Source organism: Bicyclus anynana, chromosome 7 (genome assembly GCF_947172395.1).
Source record: "Bicyclus anynana chromosome 7, ilBicAnyn1.1, whole genome shotgun sequence".
Taxonomy (NCBI): domain Eukaryota; kingdom Metazoa; phylum Arthropoda; class Insecta; order Lepidoptera; family Nymphalidae; genus Bicyclus; species Bicyclus anynana.
Window position 1 is genome coordinate 15,565,501 of NC_069089.1, and position 20,075 is coordinate 15,585,575.

The window sequence follows — 20,075 nt, forward strand, 5'->3', positions numbered from 1 at the left end:
TATAAGAAAGTTGGTCGACCTTTCACTAGGTGGACTTACGACATCAAGCGAGTTCCAGGGAGTTACTGGATGCAGGCGGCTCAGGATCGTGGTTGGAACTATACACATTGCCTATAATAGGCACTTTAAGCTCCATTGGCAAGAGCTTTTTTTAACGGGCGTTAAAAAAGCGTACAAATATAGTATGAAGTTAAATGAAAGTCTAATTCCAACGCGCAAAATTGAAAATGCTCGAACACAGCTCGAAAAAAGCTAACGTTTTTAAAACGCTGACGTGTGAACATATACATGGGAATGCATTTGTTCTAATTGAAAGCTTTTTTGACGTCCGTTAAAAAGTGCTCGTGCAAATGGGGACTAACTCTCTTACAAAAGCTCATTTTTACCCTTGGGGCTAAAAACGTAAACAAGACATTAAGCCCGGTTTAACCAACAAAACATAGACTTGGTACAAAACAGATTCTTCACAAAGAAAAATAGTATGAAAGTTAATCTTTTCCGCGACTTATAATTTTTAAAAGTCCAGACAGAAGTCCGAGCACTAATTGACTGCGATGTACAACTCACAACAGTCTACAAATCCGAGAATTAAAGTTAATATAAACTAGAACACTTAAAACAGCGGGAGGCAAAAGTCAAAAAGTCCACTTAAGTCGGCGCCGCGCGACTTTGCAGATAAAACGTTGGAACATGAAAAATGGCCGCCAGGAACGAATGACTTGAAATATTGCTATTATGTGCAGTGATGTTTTCCCAGTTTAGTGAATAGGATGTACGGGCATGCGTACTTGTACCTCAGACCAATTATTGTATAGGACCTGCCTCGCTAGACGTTACTTTTCTGTCAAAGTATATGATCAACGATCTAATGCGATTATAAAAGCTGCCTCTATAGAATAGATGTTTAATAGTTGTAATCGTGTTCGTCGGTTAAAGAGCTCCGTAAAAATACCTTTTTGTGTAATTGAATTGTGTAAAACTTCTAGTTTAGTATAAGATATATACCAAATCTAAGCTCGTTTTCCTCAGAAAATGACAGACAATTTTGTTCGTGACTATGAGTGCGATACAGGTCCTTCTATAATTGGTATGAGACTTGTACACACACGAGTGTATCGCGCTGAGCTCTTTCGCTCTTTTAGGATTGTATGATGATTTTTGTGTGGAAAATAAATACAGCCTTCTTTAATTATATTTTTTATCGTTAGTACGCTTTATTTTTTTTTTTTATTGAGAAATAATATAATAAGGATAGGTATATAGAGCCGTGATAGCCCAGTGGATATGATCTCTGCCTCCGATTCCGAAGGGTGTGGGTTCGAATCCGGGGCATGCACCTTCAACTTTCCAATTGTGTGCATTTTAAGAAATTAAATATCACGTGTCTCAAATGGTGAAGGAAAACATCGTGAGGAAAACTGCATACCACAGAATTTTCTTAATTCTCTGTGTGTGTGAAGTCTGCCAATCCGCATTGGGCCAGAGTGGTGGACTATTGGCCTGACCCCTGTCATTCTGAGAGGAGACTCGAGCTCAGCAGTGAGCCGAATATGGGTTGATAACGAATATAATAAGGAACTTAATGGTGGCTAGAACAATGGTTGCATTTCCGCTCTGGACAGCCAGGCTGACCTCTTGCGCAACATATGAGCCAGCCCTTCTATCACCAGTCGAGCCGCGTTGAAATGATACGAAAAAATTTTTTGGCACTGCGACTCCCTGGCCCTAGGGTCTCCACGGCAAAAGGTACAAACATGTTACTGTGAGTCAGAGAGGCATACTTGTGCCACTTTGAGCTTTAGGAAGCTTTTTCTGCTGCGGCTCCCGGTGATGTTAGTTAATATATTTATGTAAACTAATATTACAAAGAGGTAAGTTTATTGTTTTTGAAAAAGGGTATACTTATTTGTATACCTTTAAAAAATCCCTTTTTTTAAGTCCTGGCTAAGGTTGTTATGGGTTTTTCTCGCATCGGCGAGGCGCGTTTAGAGCCTCGTAACTTTAATTAAAGGACTTATTTACCTTACTAAAAACCTGATGTTTCAAATATAAGCCTATTTGAAATAAATGAATTTTGACTTTGATTTAAACCTAAATATCACATACAGGGTGCTCGGGGGTATTTCCCATAACTTGTTGGCGAGTCCACTCAGAGGAACTGCATTACTAATATTTTTTTAACTAAAAAATAAAAACTTTTTATGTTTTCATACAAAGTAATTCAAATAATTCCGACTATCCATGTAGCACACGCAACAACACACTATCCTTTAATTTTAAAATACATAAAACTTGGCTATGTCATAATTATAAACATAAGGGATACATTTTAAGATCTATTTACAAAAGAAATATTATTTACCCCGAACACACACGTTCATGAACAATTTAAATTAATTTTCGGTAAAGAATATAACTCCAGTTATGGGAAATACTCCCCACACCCTGTATATGCTACAATCATAATTGTAACGGTTTTACATTTGCGTATAGTGCAGGAATACCACAATATTATATCAGCGGAACTGAAGCAGCGTATATATTATTTAAAATACTCGTGAAAGCATCCGTTCCCCGTAATCTCGGAAGGTGCTGGATGGATGTGGATTTCATTATTCTCCGGAGCATTTCGACGAAGGAAGCGTGTTCATTAATCTATGTCAAAGGTACGCTTCGTAATTAGCGAGTAGAAGCGAAACTCCTGTTTATACGATATTTTATGAATAATTAGATTTTGCTGCCTTCTCTGTGCATTCCTATCAATGCATAGAACACGGCTGAGTTGTCAAACAGTTGTTATTTGTTACTATTCTATGCATTGACGGCCTCCGTGGCGCAGTGGTATGCGCGGTGAATTTAATGGCGGAGGTCCTGGGTTCGATCCCCGGCTGGGCCGATTGAGGTTTTCTTAATTGGTCCAGGTCTAGCTGGTGGTATGCTTCGGCCGTGGCTAGTTACCACCCTACCGACAAAAACGTACCGCTAAGCGATTTAGCGTTCCGCTACGATGTGGCGTAGAAACCGAAAGGAGTGTGGATTTTCATCCTCCTCCTAACAAGTTAGCCCGCTTCCATCTTAGATAACATCATCACTTACCATCAGGTGAGATTGTAGTCAAGGGCTAACTTGAAAAGAATAAAAAAAAAACAATATTAAGATTAGTTTGTAGTTAATAAATTATTTTGTTACATACTTTAAAATATTTCGTACATACATATAAATGTGTAGCTCTTTTCAAATCTATCTAATATTATAAAGAGGAAAGATTTTATTGTTTGTTTGTGTCGAATAGGCTCTGAACTGAACCGATTTGAAAAATTCTTTCACTGTTGGGAAGCTACACTATTCCCGAGTGATATAGGCTGTATTTTATCCCCATAATACTACGTGAACGGAAACTACCCGGGTGAAACCGCGCGACGTTACGACGTATTAGATAAATGTGTGAATTTTTATTGCACGAACCAGAATAAAAGAAAATTGCGCAGAAATTTATAAAATTTAAAAAATCCAACGACATTTTTATGGGTATTCGTTTCTCAATCATGGCTCAACCGCTTTAACAAACGAATTTGGCATATAGATAGATAATCTATCAAATATAACAAAAAATACATTATATTCTATAATCTCATATACTTGTAAGTGGAATTTACGAGGCTAAAAGCACAGATAGATATAATATAAATATACTACCGAAGGTCCTGGGGTCAGAAATAAATAAACTCGCTCGTAATGTAGCTTTCCATTAGTGAAAGACAAAAAAAATTGTTTAATGCTTAAGGCGTGAAAGTGTAACGAACAAAGTCACATTCGCTTTTATATTCAATCTAGCGGACGCCAATCTACTTCGTCAGTGTAATTTTAATAACAAATAGTAACATTCTATACTAAACCTAAATGGCTTCTAGTTTCAATATAGTAAGGTTTACAATGAGTTTGAATGTAGTTCAAGTTTGTTCGGCGAACAAAATACACTAAGTATTTATACCTAATACTTAATCTCCTCAACCTCGATCGGAGGCACGCACCATTGGTCGCTACATAACTCTGGGCTTGGGAAGGAAAACATCATTGAAAGAGCACTTACAAGTTTTAAAGTGGATAACAAATGTTTTCAAATCGTAAATACGTATCTACGGACGTTTAGGTGCTTTGGGAATTAGGAAAGTGAGCCCGACTGTACTGTACTGTACATGACACAGTTTTTTTTTATTCTTTACAAATTAGCCCTTGACTACAATTTCACCTGATGGTAATTGATGATGCAACACTCCATACCGGAACGCTAAATCGCTTGGGGGTACGTCTTTGCCGGTGGGGTGGTAACTAGCCACGGCCGAAGCTTCCCACCAGCTAGACTAAGAAAACCTCAATCGGCCCAGCCGGGGATCGAACCCAGGACCTTCGTCTTGTAAATCCACCGCGCATACCACTGCGCCGCGGAGGCTGTTAAAGTAATCATAAGTAAGAGTAAATGTAATGGTAAAACAGCTTTTAGCTCTATTTCAGCAGTTGGTCTATTGTCGTACCCACTCTTAATACAGTCTTTCCCTAGTTGGAGGGTAATGGGAATATTGGTCATTGGTCATTGGTGATAAGCATAGCGGTTGTACTTACAGAGTTTAATCACAAAAAGATCTACAACTGAAGTGACATAACTTTAAAAGAACTTTTAATTGTACCCATCTCGCAATTGCAACACGATTTCTCAAAGCGCATCAAAGGGGTGTTTTTTTTAATCTAACCCCTAATGGTATTAAACAGATGTCAAAGTCGTGTATTAGTGAAATAGGTCAAGTGGAACGCTTTTAATGAAAGAGCAAGCGTTTACCGCCGTTGCCGCTGCTGCAAATAAATTAGCTAACGACGTTGTTTGTTACTGAACGAAGGCAATAATTCCTAATTAGTTCTTTCTGGCGACAATTAGTCGTCCCCCCACTCCTCTATATTGGCGACGCAGTCGTTTTTCACGGGAGTTTCGTCGTTTCACTCTTTTAAGTTAATTAACGAGTTTGTTTATTGAGTTTCGAGTTTGATTTTGGAAGTGTTTCCAAACACATTTGTTACGTCATCATATTTGTCAAAGTGGGCGATGCCCAACGAAATTATATTGTATAGACTACATTTACTGGAGTAGTGCGAACTAGGCCTTATCTTTATCATTAGTGCATGCCGTGACAACCAATAAGTGGGTCTGCAATAATTGCCGTAACTTATATATTTCTTTATATTTTATTATAAGATTTTAATGTAACCTGTTGGTGTCCTGTTTAAAAAATAAAATAAAATAAATAAATAAATAAAATAAATTTACGTTTCATGAAAACGGCGTGTAAAAGTTGTTGCCAATGCTAAGCGGGGAGCAACTATTTGACATGTTTTCATATAATCTTCTGTCCATGGGAACCATGGATTTTCCGGGATGAAAAGCCTTTGTATTAATCCAGAGTGAAATCTATAATAATTCTAAATTTCAGCCAAATCGCTTTAGTAGCCGCAGCGAAAAGGAGGTACAAACATACACACTTACACACACAAACTTTCGTCTTTATAATATTAGTATGATTAAAATAAAATAGCTTTACATTGGGACTTTTCTATTTAGAATTGTATCTCCACTTGCTATTTTTGTAAGCATTCTTTGTTCATAAAATGATTTCTAGCGTCCAGCATTTTTAAGTTATATCAAGCGTTCTTATATTAGGACAATTCTATTTTGGATTGCGTTTTCGTTTGCTATAAAAATATGTGCTGTATGGTGAAGTTATATGATTATTAAAAGTATATAGTACCTACCTATATACTTTTGATATTCGTGTAGATAGTAAAAGGTGGTAGGCTTCTGCCGTATCTAGTTACCACTCTCTCGGGAAACATGTACCACCAAGCGACTTACCGTTCCGGTACGATGCCGCAGTATGGGTAGAATAAACTTGTGTCTCTCCTAAATTAGCCCGCTTCCATTTTATTTTCTAATTGTGTAAATGCCGTAGGCTCTTTAATGGGACCTCAGCGGCGTCACAGAGGGGTTTGGGTGTGTGCAGAAGTATTGACAAATGGAGCCCGAAAGCAAAAGCAGAGTAGGTATAGTACGACTATTAATTCCAGTCAGTGAAATTACTGTCACTGAAATGTCATTTTACTGACTGGAATTAATAATAATCATAGGTAAGATTAATCGTATGTACCTACGATTATTAATTCCAGTCAGTAAAATGACTGTCACTGAAATGTCATTTTACTGACTGGAATTAATAATAATCATAAATAAGATTAATCGTATGTACCTACGATTATTAATTCCAGTCAGTAAAATGACTGTCACTGAAATGTCATTTTACTGACTGGAATTAATAATAATCATAAATAAGATTAATCGTATGTACCTACGATTATTAATTCCAGTCAGTAAAATGACTGTCACTGAAATGTCATTTTACTGACTGGAATTAATAATAATCATAAATAAGATTAATCGTATGTACCTACGATTATTAATTCCAGTCAGTAAAATGACTGTCACTGAAATGTCATTTTACTGACTGGAATTAATAATAATCATAAATAAGATTAATCGTATGTACCTACGATTATTAATTCCAGTCAGTAAAATGACTGTCACTGAAATGTCATTTTACTGACTGGAATTAATAATAATCATAAATAAGATTAATCGTATGTACCTACGATTATTAATTCCAGTCAGCAAAATGACATTTCAGTGATAGTTGCACTTGTCAGTTTACTGACTGAAATTAATAATCGTGCTATAGACGGGCGTAAAGACTCTCTAATAGGCCGTACAGACTACTTTAGTATTTTAGTCGAGTACGAACGATTTTTGGGCGGTAGGTCCAAAAATTGTTCGTACTAGACTAAAATACTAAAGTGGTCCGAACTAGGCATAAGGGCGTCTCCTTTGGAATTTGTCTTAGACTAGACTTAACATCAGGTGAGATCGTAGTCAAAGACTAACTCTTTATTGGATGGAAAAAATGATAATCCTTCGTAAAAAAGATATTCAAAAATTCAGTAGGTAACCTGCACCGAAATAAAAATGTTCGCCGAAAGTGCAGTCATCTTTTTCCCCGAATTAGCAACCTTTGTGGTGATGTAAAAGATGTGAAAGTCTAGCTTTAAAAGCCTTGGGTGGGAGCCAAGAATGTTAAACCGCGGCCAGGTAAGCCGCGGAACCGCATATAACTTTAATACTCGTATATTATCCAGCATAGAAATGGAGTGTTTGAGTATATTTCTAAAAGTATAGGCCGTAATGTCGATACGTTAATATGTGGAGAGAAAACTTTAGATACATTTTTAAGAATATTGCGCACTACGGAGTTTGGGATTTGGTATGGTCAAAGTTTATGTAGTAGCTGATATTAATTGATTATGAAACACGGCTAAAACTCACGTTACCACCGTGGCCGTGGCTAGTTACCACCCTACCGGCAAAGACGTAACTACCGCCAAGCGATTTAGCGTTCCGGTACGATGCCGTGTAGAAACCGAAAGGGGTGTGGATTTTCATCCTCCTCCCAACATGTTAGCCCGCTTCCATTTTAGACTGCATCATCACTTACCATCAGTTGAGATTTAAAAAGAACGTAACATAAGGTCGGAATATGCCCGACTAGTTTCGAACCCATACAGGGCCATTAGTCTTAGCTGATTCTTGCAACGCGGCACGATTCAAACTGGGAGGTGGCGGCGCGGCGCGCAGCAGCTCGCAGCGCGTGCTGGGAGTGGGGTTGAGTGGTGGAGAGTGAAGGTTCCGTTACACTCACCGACAGTTCATTAATGTCATCTTCATTAGACTCGTCATCTTGTAAGCAAACCGAACTAAAGCTGTCTTGTTAGAACAAGAAGTTTATTATTTGTGACAATGAAAGAAACTATAACAAAATGTAACAATAGAAATTAGTCACAGTTTTATTAGAGTAGAAATTTAGAGTAGTAAAATAAATAAAATAAAAAAAGCCTTTTATTTCTTGTTTTACAAGTAATATATAAAACTAACAATACTGTAAATTTAGAGTATCATACTATAAACTTAATTATAAATGTAAATATAAAGTTAATTCAATTAATATAATACGTAGGTAAATAAAAAATTTGTATAGTGCCTTACTAAAGATGTGGTGAGAGTTGAATAACATAAGATCTAATGAATATCATATAAATAAAACTGCGATATCATTAGCCTTTGCAAGATACAGTTTAATACAGCATTGATTTATCACCGTATCAGTTATACGCATCCCCTGAGATCCCGATACCGTCCGGCTACTGAAATGGATTCCGATAAATCCTTCACTTAGTATATTTTACTCAAGTATCGGGTGTACAATAATCTTATATGTTTTCTATGGCTACAGACTGGACTGTTTGTTTTGATTGGAATAATATCTATATACCAATATTATAAAGCTGAAGAGTTTGTTTGGGTTGTTTGTTTGATTGAACGCGCTAATCTCAGGAAATACTGGTCCGATTTGAAAAATTCTTTCAGTGTTAGATAGCCCATTTATCGAGGAAGGCTATAGGTTATATTTTATCCCCGTATTCCTACGGGAACAGAAACCACGCGGGTGAAATCGCGCGGCGTCTATTAGTATTTCATATCTTGGACGACAAATTATAGTATTAATAATTATTTAGGCTAGGGGGTAGGGGTAGTTAAAAGTTTACATCGAGTTTCACGTGGACAAAGTCGCAGGCGTCCGCTAGTCAATAAAAGTTAAGAATTACTTATAAACCTAATTTAAACATCACGTATTTTTTCAAATTTTCTAAACGTCAAAATAGTTGTCGTCCATTTTGTGACGTCACAATGTTATTTGATGTACTAAACGTCAAACTAATTGGTCTATCTAACAATGTAGTAGAATGATCATGAACAATTTAAGACCATTTAAAAAAAAACTGTTAAGTAGCCTTTATTTATACTGGACCTCCGTGGCGCAGTGGTGAGCGCGGTAGATTTACAAGACGGAGGTCCTGGGTTCGATCCCCAGCTGGGCTGATTGACGTTTACTTAATTGGTCCAGGTCTAGTTGGTGAAGGCTTTGGCTGTGGCTAGTTACCACCCTACCGACAAAGTTGTGTAGAAACCGAAAGGGGAGTGGATTTTCATCCTCCTGCTAACAAGTTAGCCCGCTTCCATCTTATATTGCATCATCATTTGCCATCAGGTGAGATTGTAATCAAGGGCTAACTTGTAAAGAATAAAAAAAAAAAAAAAAACCAGCTTGATGGCTCTAAGCACCGTATCCTCCTATAGGCAGTTCTGTGCCGTGGAAAGTGACGTTAAAATAGGCTGATAATGATGAAGCTATAATTTCCCGAAATTGGTAATGGGTTATTCAATAATTATCATAAAAAGGCGGTTATTGGCCACAGCGGAGGCACCAAACCGAGCTGCAGGCGACGTGTGCGACCGACACTATCACACGTTTAAAATACACTTTTTGCACCAACGCTGCGGTTTCTGACACATTACAATTGGAAAATGTTATTGCTCTCCCATTTTGTATATCTTGAAACAATACGGTATTGTTTACGATCCGTTTAATGTCTGCAATTTATTGCGTAAACTTTTTTTAGTTGTAGTCAACTTAATAGACAAAAACCGTTTTTTTTTAATTGGCTTGCTAAACTGGCACAATGACTTAACCTAACATATATTAAAAATAGCTTTTATTTATCCTCATGTAATTGTGCCCATGCAACACAACTTGCTTAATTGGGTACATAACACAAAATACTCTAAACAAAAGCAAAAAGACAAACAAAGAAAAAGATGAAGAAAAAACAAATGTGAAGAAGTAATCTATCAATAATATTTAGGGAAACCTAGTCTTAATTAATTTGAGTCACTGAAGATATCTTTACGGTTACAAACCTTTTCACCTAAACCTAAGTTTGCTAGCGCTTTACATTACAGATAATAATTAATACATATTACAATACATTTTTATTACAATTAACAGACGGACGAGACTTGGTTTGAGTTTTTTGCAACCAATCGCAATGAATAAGGACTTAATGTTATTTAAGTTTTGATAAATCTACTGAGAAAAAAAAACGAACCGTGATAGCCCAGTGAATATGACCTCTGCCTCCGATTCCGGAGGGTGTGGGTTCGAATCCGGTCCGGGGCATGCAGCTTTTCAGTTGTGTGCATTTTAAGAATTTCTTAATCTTAAATATCACGTGTCTCAATCGGTGAAGGGAAATATCGTGAGGCAACCTGCATACCAGAGAATTATCTTAATTCTCTGCGTGTGTGAAGTCTGCCAATCCGCATTGGGCCAGCGTGGTGGACTATTGGCCTTACCCCTCTCATTCAGAGAGGAGATTCGAGCTCAGCAGTGAGCCGAATATGGGTTGATGACGACGACTGACAAAAACGCATAAAAATCTGTTCAGTAAATATACTAAATTGTTGATGAGATGTTATTACCTATACGTGTATAACTGTATATGTATGAATACTAATAAATTTCAATAGTGTAGTAATGATAGGAGTTTTAAAATAAATAAAAAACAATTAAAAGAAAAAATTTCATTTAAAATATTATTTTGTTTGTTATTTGACCGAACTTAACTCGTAACAAAAATATTCATTTCATTGTGTAATATTGTCAGAGCCAGCGTATCGCATACAAGTCAGCGGACAAATTGCGAAAAATAACGAGCATTTTTACGATGCCCGTTACTGAATTAAAAATATAAAATTGTAATTGTTTTATCAAGTTATTTTATTAGGCACTCATGATCATTATCATCAGCCTACTTACCCGACTGCAGTGCCAGACTTTTACCTTTATAAGAAAATAGCTGACGCCGCGCGGTTTTACCCGCGTGGTTTCCATTCCCGTAAGAATGCAGGGATAATATATAGCCTTTACCCTTTCTTGATAAATAGGCTATCTAACACTGAAAGAATTTTTCAAATCGGACCGGTAGTTCCTGTGATTAGCGCGTTCAAGCAAACAAACACACTCTTCAGGTATAGATGAGCTGACGTCCGCAACTGCGTCTACGTGAAATTCTGTTCTGTTCTGTTTTTAGGGGAGTAAAAATTACCCTGTGTTCTGTTCCAAGATTATATTTATTTCAATACCAAATCACTTAAATCGTAATCTTAAAGGTGGCAGATAATCTTCGGGAATATTGGTTATAAATTAACAATAATGATCGGGATCGGGTTATGAGTTAACAATAATGATCGGGAAACGACTGGTTAAAGTATAAAAGCAATGTTTCATATTTTGGGAAGATATTTTTCGAAGATTTTGTATTGTTAAGATTTAATCATTTTAAAAACACAAAACAGAGAAATTGAGCAATAACATTCAATAGACCGGAGCCATTCAACAACGATCCAAGATATCAAACTGCTCGAGTCTGTATTATCGAATCATAACGGATTATTCTGAGCACTGAGCACAAGGATTGACATCAAATTAAAATCTATCCGATGGACCGAGAGCCTGCTATGGCCAGATAAACCTCATTTTAGGAAGGCTGAAAGTTCTTGAGCCGATCATTTTGGAAATGAGAGCCGTGATAGCCCAGTGGATATAACCTCTGCTAACATCAGCACAAGTATTCTCTAATGATGGTGTGTATAACTCGCAAGAGCGAGTTTTGAATTCACAGCTATCTTTCTCATTCTATAGTATCGTGTTAAACAGAGAGAGATAGAGGTAAATTCTCGCATTTGCGAGTTACAAAAATATCGTTACAGAATAGCCTATATATTGGCAACTTTGTAACACTCCCGATGTTGCGTGCGGGTCGAGGGGCGTGTAGCGATGAATAAAAAATCCACGACTGATGCACGTCACTTTCACGCACGCACGATTTCACACCCGCCCAGTCTTTCCCTCTGTTGCCCGCATATCATGGAAGTATTATCTACGAACTTGCCAGACTATAGCAGGTGAGACTGCAGTCAACGGCTATATCGTCGTTATCAACCTATATTCGGCTCACTGCTGAGCTCGAGTCTCCTCTCAGAATGAGGCCAATAGTCCAACATGCTGGCCCAATTTGGCAATTGGCAGACTTCACACTCGCAGATAATTCTGACAATTCTCTGGCATGCAGGTTTCCTCACGATGTTTTCCTTCACCGTTTGAAACACGTGATATTTAATTTCTTAAAATTTCCTGGACCGGATTCGAACCCACACCCTTCAAAATCGGAGGCAGAGGTCATATCCACTAGGCTATCACGGCTCTGGGCCGGCTAAAGGGCTAAGGGCTATATTATTGCCATTAATTAACAAGAAAAATAAGGTATATGTGGCCATTGCATGCTTTCGGTGTACGAGGTTAGGAGATTCGAGCAATCCATTAATGCCGACCAGGGGCAAGATATGAAGTGATTCAGCCGATTTCCTTTTGAAATATCGGTCCGATAATGTTTTTTATCGGGAATGATCGCGAACTTTTATTGGACAGATTAAGAGGTTACGGGGCAGAGTAAGAATGGGTTCGGGGCTGGAAGTTCCGGATTGTTATCTATCATGAATTTGCAGCGGTGAGCACTTTTATACGCTCCGGAAGATAAAGTTTAAATTTCGTAGCAAGTTTTGTTGTTTGTTGAATTGCACGCTGGAGTGGGTGGTCTATAAAAGAATCTTCTTGGAAACGTCGCTACAGCTTTCACTTGGTTCTGCTTGCTCGATTGATATAAAAATATTCAATCAATCATAAATACTTAGAAAATGACAAAGTTTCTAATGAGATTTTTAAACTATTAATTAATTATAATTACTATGTTATGTTTACTATGCCTATTATATTGTTATGTTATGTATTAAAACCTTTAATTTTAAGTTTTCGACTTTAATTATCACCATTACGTTATGACATAACTTGACGTTTCAAAAGTACTTGTAAACATATGCATAATTGAAAAAAAAATTGAAATTGAGTTTTTGAACTTTGTTCAGAGATCGTCTAGGGAAGTTCTAACGCTCATTTTTGTCACTAAGAATCATTGCAGGGTTTCGGTGCCACGCAGAGCACTATAAGACGTCGTTGTTTATCTTAAATAATATTAAAAAAAAATATCATTCATATCTGATCAATTATGATGATCATTGTCACCTAAAACCCGTTCTTCTTTTTCCGTCAGTTATTATTACACAAAAACATTTTTTAATTAATCATCAGAATATTTGTATAAAATCTCATAAAGACCACTTTAAGTCTGCCAACCTGCATTTTTGACGGCCTCCGTGGCGCAATGAAATGCGCGGTAGATGTACAAGACGAAGGTCCCGGACAGGACGATTTGAGGTTTTCTTGAGTGAATTAAGTCTGGCTCAGGGGTGGCTTCGGCCGTCGCTAGTAACCACCCTACTGGCAAAGACTGCCAAGTTATTTAGCGTTCCGGTACGAGGTCGTGTAGAAACCGAAAGTGATGTGGATTTTCATCCTCCTCCTAACAAGTTAGCCCACTCCCATCTCATGATTATGACTTACCATCAGCTGAGATTGTAGGCAAGGGCTAACTTGTTAAGAAAAAGAAATAGTGTGGATCTAAGGTTCTATGAGTATAAGGTCTGAAATGGAAAGGTGGAAGGCTGAAATAGGTCGTTAGAATAGCTTTTAATGATGATGAAATATTTTTTTGTAATCATTATATGCTTCTTATATAAGTGTGATATGAAATGTCAAGCCAGCATTAAGCACTCGTCGCCAATACACAATCACAGTCGGCCGCGGGAACGCATATCAATCTTCCACTTGACTGGGAATGTGGAAGTCGAACTCCATCGACAATAAGCCAACCGATATTATGTCGGGACAATACCCGACCCGGGCATAAAACCCGGGTATAAACCGGTCATAATGTCCCCGGAAAAGTTAATTAAATAGCTCCCCCGATCGGAGACGTTTTTCAATTGATAGACAGTGACGGATGGGCGGAACACGGATGGGTAGATAAATTGGGAACATGTTTGAGAACTGGATCGTTATTTTATCTATTAGGTATTACTTTTATTTGTAATGATTACTTATATTCGCCAAGACCAGTGTGGTAGACTAATAGCATAACTCGATAATACTTGTGCTCAACAGAGAGCCGAATATGGGTTGTTATTAGTAATGATATTCTTCATCATCACCGTTAACAGCCGATGAACGTTCACTGCTTGACATTTGATATATTATTTTTAAAAAGAAGTTAAGTTTCTCAATTTGACACGTATGTTTTTTTTAATGTTTAGCTTAGAGTAGGAGTTTATTATTTTTATTAGCTTGCCCTCATATATGTTGGCATCATCTTTAAAACTGATCATTAGCTATGCTACGCTATGTTATTTTTCGCTTTTATTGTAGCGAAGTCGGTTAATTTTTTTTAAGACAATCATATGTGTCAATTACTTATTCAACATTTATAACATTTTTTTTAATCTCTACAAGTTAGCCCTTGACTACAATCTCACCTGATGGTAAGTGATGATGCAATTTAAGATGGAAGCGGGCTAACATGTTAGGAGGAGGGTGAAAACCCACAGTCCTTTCGGTTTCTACACGACATCATACCGGAACGCTAAATCGCTTGGCGGTACGTCTTTGTCAGTAGGGTGGTAACTAGCCATAGCCGACGCCTCCCACCAGCCAGACCTGGACCAATTAAGAAAATCTCAATCAGCCCAGCCGGAGATCGAACCCAGGACCTCCATCTTGTAAATCCACCGCACTTACCGCTGCGCCACGGAGGCCGTCAAACCTTTAAATATGTGCCATAACTTTAAAATATTATGACTAATATTCTTCCAATTAATCGGTTAAGACTGTGGTCGAAATGAGTACGGCAGTAGTCCAACGGGTGGGGATTGAACTAGCACCTCCAATGAGCCCGGCTCCTTTTCAAGGCCGTGAGGTTTGAAGGCTGGGTCCTGTGATGTATTCTTGCTAATTGGACTATTGTTGTGATCACTCCTAGCCGCCATGACGAGTAAACAGACATGTCCAATATTCTTCGAAACAGGCTCATTTTTTGCGTTAGAGATCAGCCAGGCTGTTCACCGCGGAAATGCTGCCAGTTTTCTTGCCACCATTCTGGGCATGTTTTGTATCGTTGTTAAGATAAGTTAATTTATGTTCCTTATAGTATCTTATCAATAAAAAAAAATTAAAAAATCTACAGGATAAATTCAATTTGGAGCACATTATCAATAACGCAACACGCAAAGTCCTTTGGGCCAATTTTGAAATAATAAATTCCCTAGTCAGCTTAAGCCAGAAATCGGACTTCGGACTCGATTAAAAGCCTACAACCGCTGGGACAGAGAGGTCGACAAATAATACCGCGGAGGTAGCGCCTAGGGAGGGCAGAGGCCTAGGGAGGGAGGGGGAATCTCCTCCATCGATCATCGTCGTTTCGCGTCAACGCGGCGCTATAAATTACAGATCCTTTTTATACCTACACAATTTTTTATGAAATTGAAAGAAATAACACGGTGTTTTTTTAAAGAATCTTAGATAGAAGGAAATAACCTCAATATCTCCACGGTAACGGACTTAACACCGAGAGATCATAGGTTCGAATCCAGCCCTCTAGATTACTGTAGCCCTCTAGATAACATGTAGAGGGACGAGAATATTAAAAGAAAACATCATCATCATATTCAACCATATTCGGCTCGCTGCTGAGATCGAGTCTCCTTTCAGAATGAGAGGGTTAGGCCAATAGTCCACCACGCTGGCGCAATGCGGATTGGCAGATTTCAAACACGCAGAGAATTAAGAAAATTATCTGGTATGCAGGTTTCCTCACGATGTTTTTTCTTCACCTGTTTGAGACACGTGATATTTATTTTCTTAAAATGCACACAACTGAAAAGTTGGAGGAGCGTGCTCCGGACCGGACTCGAACGCACACCTTCCGGACTCTGAGGCAGAGTTCATCCATTGGGCTATCACGGCTTAAAATATATGTTAATATTAATTATTAATATCCGTTATTTGTGATACTGATACGTGATACTGCTGAAATGGACGTGATAGACCAGTGGATATGACCTCTGCCTTCGATTTGGAGGGCGTCGGTTCGAATCCGGTCAGGGGCATGCATCTCTAACTTTTTAGTTATGTGTATTTTAAGAAATTAAATATCACATGTTTCAAACGGTAAAGGAAAAATATCACAAGTAAATCTGCATACCTGAGAATTGCCAGCGTGGTGGACTAAGGCCTAACCCCTCTCATTCTGAGAGGAGACTCGTGCTCAACAGTGAGCCGAATATGGGTTGTCAATGATGTACAGTTGTAAGATGAAACCATTAGTGATTCTCTGTTGAAATACCTAAATCTTCTCTCCAAATTCCACTTAGATAAACTTATTTCATTTTCAAAATAATGTACAATAATTTATTTCATAAATTTTCCAGCTTGTATTTATACTGTTTAATTTTTAATAAATAATATAGTACCTGTTCATGATTTTCAGCTGGACAAATGTCAACAGAGCTTTGGAAAATTTTAATGGAAATGTCAAACATTTTCCTTTGATACTACCCTACATCTACGCGTTAATTTTATTTTCAGGGCTCCTTAACATAATTTACTATTATAATTTTTTTTTTGTACTTATATTTTATTTACTTTTGAGGAAATGTAAAAACCGTTTTCTTGGGTATGCACCCATTTCTAACTGCAACTCCTGGGCATCTTTTAAACTGGCAGTGGACCGACTTAGCCAAAGTTTCAGTCACTCATCTTGATAAAGAATTTCGAGTGAATTATAAAAGTTAATAATTCTATAACATCTCCTCTGTCTAACTATGAAACCGAAAAGGGTGTGAGTGTTCATCCTACTCCAAAAAATTAGCCCGCTTCAATCTTAGATTGCATCAGCTCTTACCATCAGGTGAGATTGTAATCAAAGGCTAACTTGTAAAGAATAAAAAAAATAACTATAGTCGAAAATGAATTAAACTATAGTTTAGAAACAACCAGGTTTATCCAAAGATAACAGATGTCACATAGCTCTAATGGAAAGCTTGGAAAAGAAGCCCAACAGTTTCGACTATGTTTTCCTGGAACTCGGCTGGCTCAGGAGCTGAAGGGGGTGGTACAAAAAGTGATTTTAAGCGATAATAACGTCGGATATGTGACAGTTCTATCGACAGAGGTGTACACTACACGTGAAAATCCAATATATAAAGAACAACTGCTTTGAAAAACTCTCTAATTAAATTACTGTAGAAGAATCTTTGTACAGTTTATTTAATTATCCCAAATAGTGGGATATAAGGCCATTATTACAAAATATTGTTAGGGAAATATAAATACTTTTATAACTAGAACTGGGTTATAATATCATATTCTCTAATTTTCCTAATGTTAATTAACATGACAAAAGTCATGGATAAAGCTAATTATCGACCAATATATATTTGGGTATGCCATACCCATCTCATAGTTCGTGTAACTATTTTTCAATTCATTCACGCCGGGTTAACGTTTTAAGTTTTTTTTAACTATTACGTTCTACAGAACACTAAACGCAAACGATGATCTGGTTACCAAATTTCCACGTTATAAATGCAAAGGCCGGCTCTTTGGACGATAGTAAAAATTGGTTTCTTTGTTACAGGTGACAACAAAAGGGACCCAACTCAGCGATGACGTGTTGAAATAAAATAAAAAAGAAAGAAAAATCTATAAAATATGTAAGGTAAATAAATCCGTGCCGCGTAAATGGGCTAGAGGTCGGTGTAACGAGTACTGTACACGTACAAACATGGGGACGGTGGCTGTGAGTGTGTTCAGGCGGGTCATCTCTATCGCTCTACTTGGATGGATTACTGGTAAGTGATTCTATGTAATGTTATCAACAGACCAGCGAGTGTTTCTTTTAACTAGTAGTTGAAACTTGACCTTAAATTATCTATATTTGAATATAAAATGATTTATTTATTTTGGTCCAATTCTGACAAAATACTCTCTACGTACGTTTCACCCCGAAACCAGGGGTGCATCCTTAGGAGATCCAATATATTTGAATAGTCAATAGAGTCAATGTTGCAATTCAATAGTTCCAAGAGAGATTAAGTATAGCATGTTTTAGCAGACTCAGAAGTGGATTACAAAAATAAGAAAACCAATGTCAGACAAAGGTTCACAAAATTTGTCAGGACAACTTAATTAACAAATGTAACCAAATTATGACCCTAGAATGGCAGAGAATGATCTTGAGTGGAGTTGCGGACTTGTGACCGTAGTACGTAGGGTTAAGGACGTCCTTGACCGTTAAATAACACTCCCCTTTTCCACTCAAGTCACTCTCCCCGCCTATCCCATAACAACCCATAAAGGATTACACAACAAGAAACGTGGACGGTTCCCTAACAACCCCTTTTGGGAGTAAAACACTGACCATAAAATATCTATAACTGATTCCTGCAAAAATAATAGTAACTGTTTAAGGTGGTTTGCATTAACCGCAACACTTGATGTGTGTATGTGTGTGTGTTTGTGTGTGTGTTTGTGTGTGTGTGTGTGTGGAGCAATAATAAAGTAATTTTTTAATATTACGACATCTTGATATTAAAACAAAAAAAAATAAACACCAAGTCAAACTGGGTGGGTTTAAAGAAAGATAAGGTTGGTAAATGATTTAAAGCGAACCCGAATTATACAAGTAAAGCTTCGAAAAGCAACTTAATCGGAATTTAAAAACAATTTCGACAGGTCGTGACCCTCGGCATTAGGGCCTAATGGTCTCGGGAGCAACATCGCCATTATAATTAAGGGAAAAAGAAAAATTAAAAAAAAAATCTCGTCTTCAGTTCGCAATAAATTAACTCTTTTCTTAATCCCCGAACTAAAAGGCTTTTAGCTGATTAACTTTTCAGTGCAAACTGGAACAAGTCCAAAGGGTAAATGGTACCCCTGAATAACACAATTACAGTTGATGCCCGCATAAATGTGACAGAAAATTAATAAGCTGTCTTAACTTTGAAAGGGATTGATTGAGCTTTACCATGGGTAGATAATGGATATGTAATTATTTCAATACAAATTTAATCACATACACACAATACAAATGAAAAGTTTATTAATTAAGATATCAGTTTGAAATTCATAGTCAATATAGTAGATACATATATCTATAGAATTTAGATCTATGTCATTGTTTTTCTAAACTATCAACATACTTTAACTTGACTAGCAGAACCGTTCACACGCGTAGTTTCTGTTCCCGTAGGAATAATGGAATAAAATATAGCCTCTTTTTCACTCGGGGATAGTGTAGCTTCCAAACAGTACAATAATTCTTCAAATCGGTTCAGTAGTTTTGGACCCGATTCTTTTTTTTTTTTTTCGGTGGTGGGAGGCTTCGGTCGTGGCGATATAGCGTTGCGGTACGATGTCGTGTATATGAAATGAAAAGGAGTGTGGATTTCATTCTACTTCTAACAAGTCAGCCCGCTTCCGTTTCAGATTGCATCATCACTTACTATCAGGTGAGATTGTAGTCAAGGGCTAACTTGTAGAAAATTAAAAAAAACCCTATTCAATGCAAACAAACAAACAATCGAAACTTTCCTCTTTATTGTGTTTATACAGATAAGATAAATGGAAAAGTTGAACATTTTTCATATTATATTTAAATAATAGTGATATATCTTTTAAAATAATTAGGATTTCTAAAATAATATTTAATTACTTTAAATACTTCATAAAACTAAAAATACGCTTATAGCACGCATTAAAAATTACAAATAAGCCACGTGACTATTTTTTTCGTATTTCTGACAGCAAACTCTTTGACTTGATATCCATATCATGGGGGTGGATTTCAAACAGCCAGTTCGCCATCTTGGGGTGGTCGCCATATTGGATTTGTAATGACGTTTCTTAGCTAGTCATAAATTGTCATCAGAACTCAGAGCGTGTGCAAAATTTCATCTTAATCAGAGACCGGAAAGTGATTCAAATTAAGATTCTAAGATTTTCTTACATACCTACATAGTTACAAGTGAGGCTAATATAAAGCGTAAAAATGCTAAGCTTTCTGTAAAATTTTCATTTAAT

At 37.2% G+C, this 20,075-nt stretch overlaps 1 protein-coding gene across 2 annotated transcripts in view; it reads left to right on the top strand.

Annotated features, from left to right (window-relative positions):
- Positions 1-20,075, top strand: part of LOC112047244 (uncharacterized) — a 350,719-nt gene that overhangs the window by 41,564 nt on the left and 289,080 nt on the right. For both annotated transcript variants that reach the window (XM_024084289.2, XM_052882394.1), the window contains exon 2: positions 17,632-17,845. In XM_024084289.2, coding sequence (XP_023940057.2) covers positions 17,779-17,845 — 67 coding nt within the window. In that variant the 5' untranslated portion in view covers positions 17,632-17,778. The remainder of the gene's footprint in view (positions 1-17,631; positions 17,846-20,075) is intronic.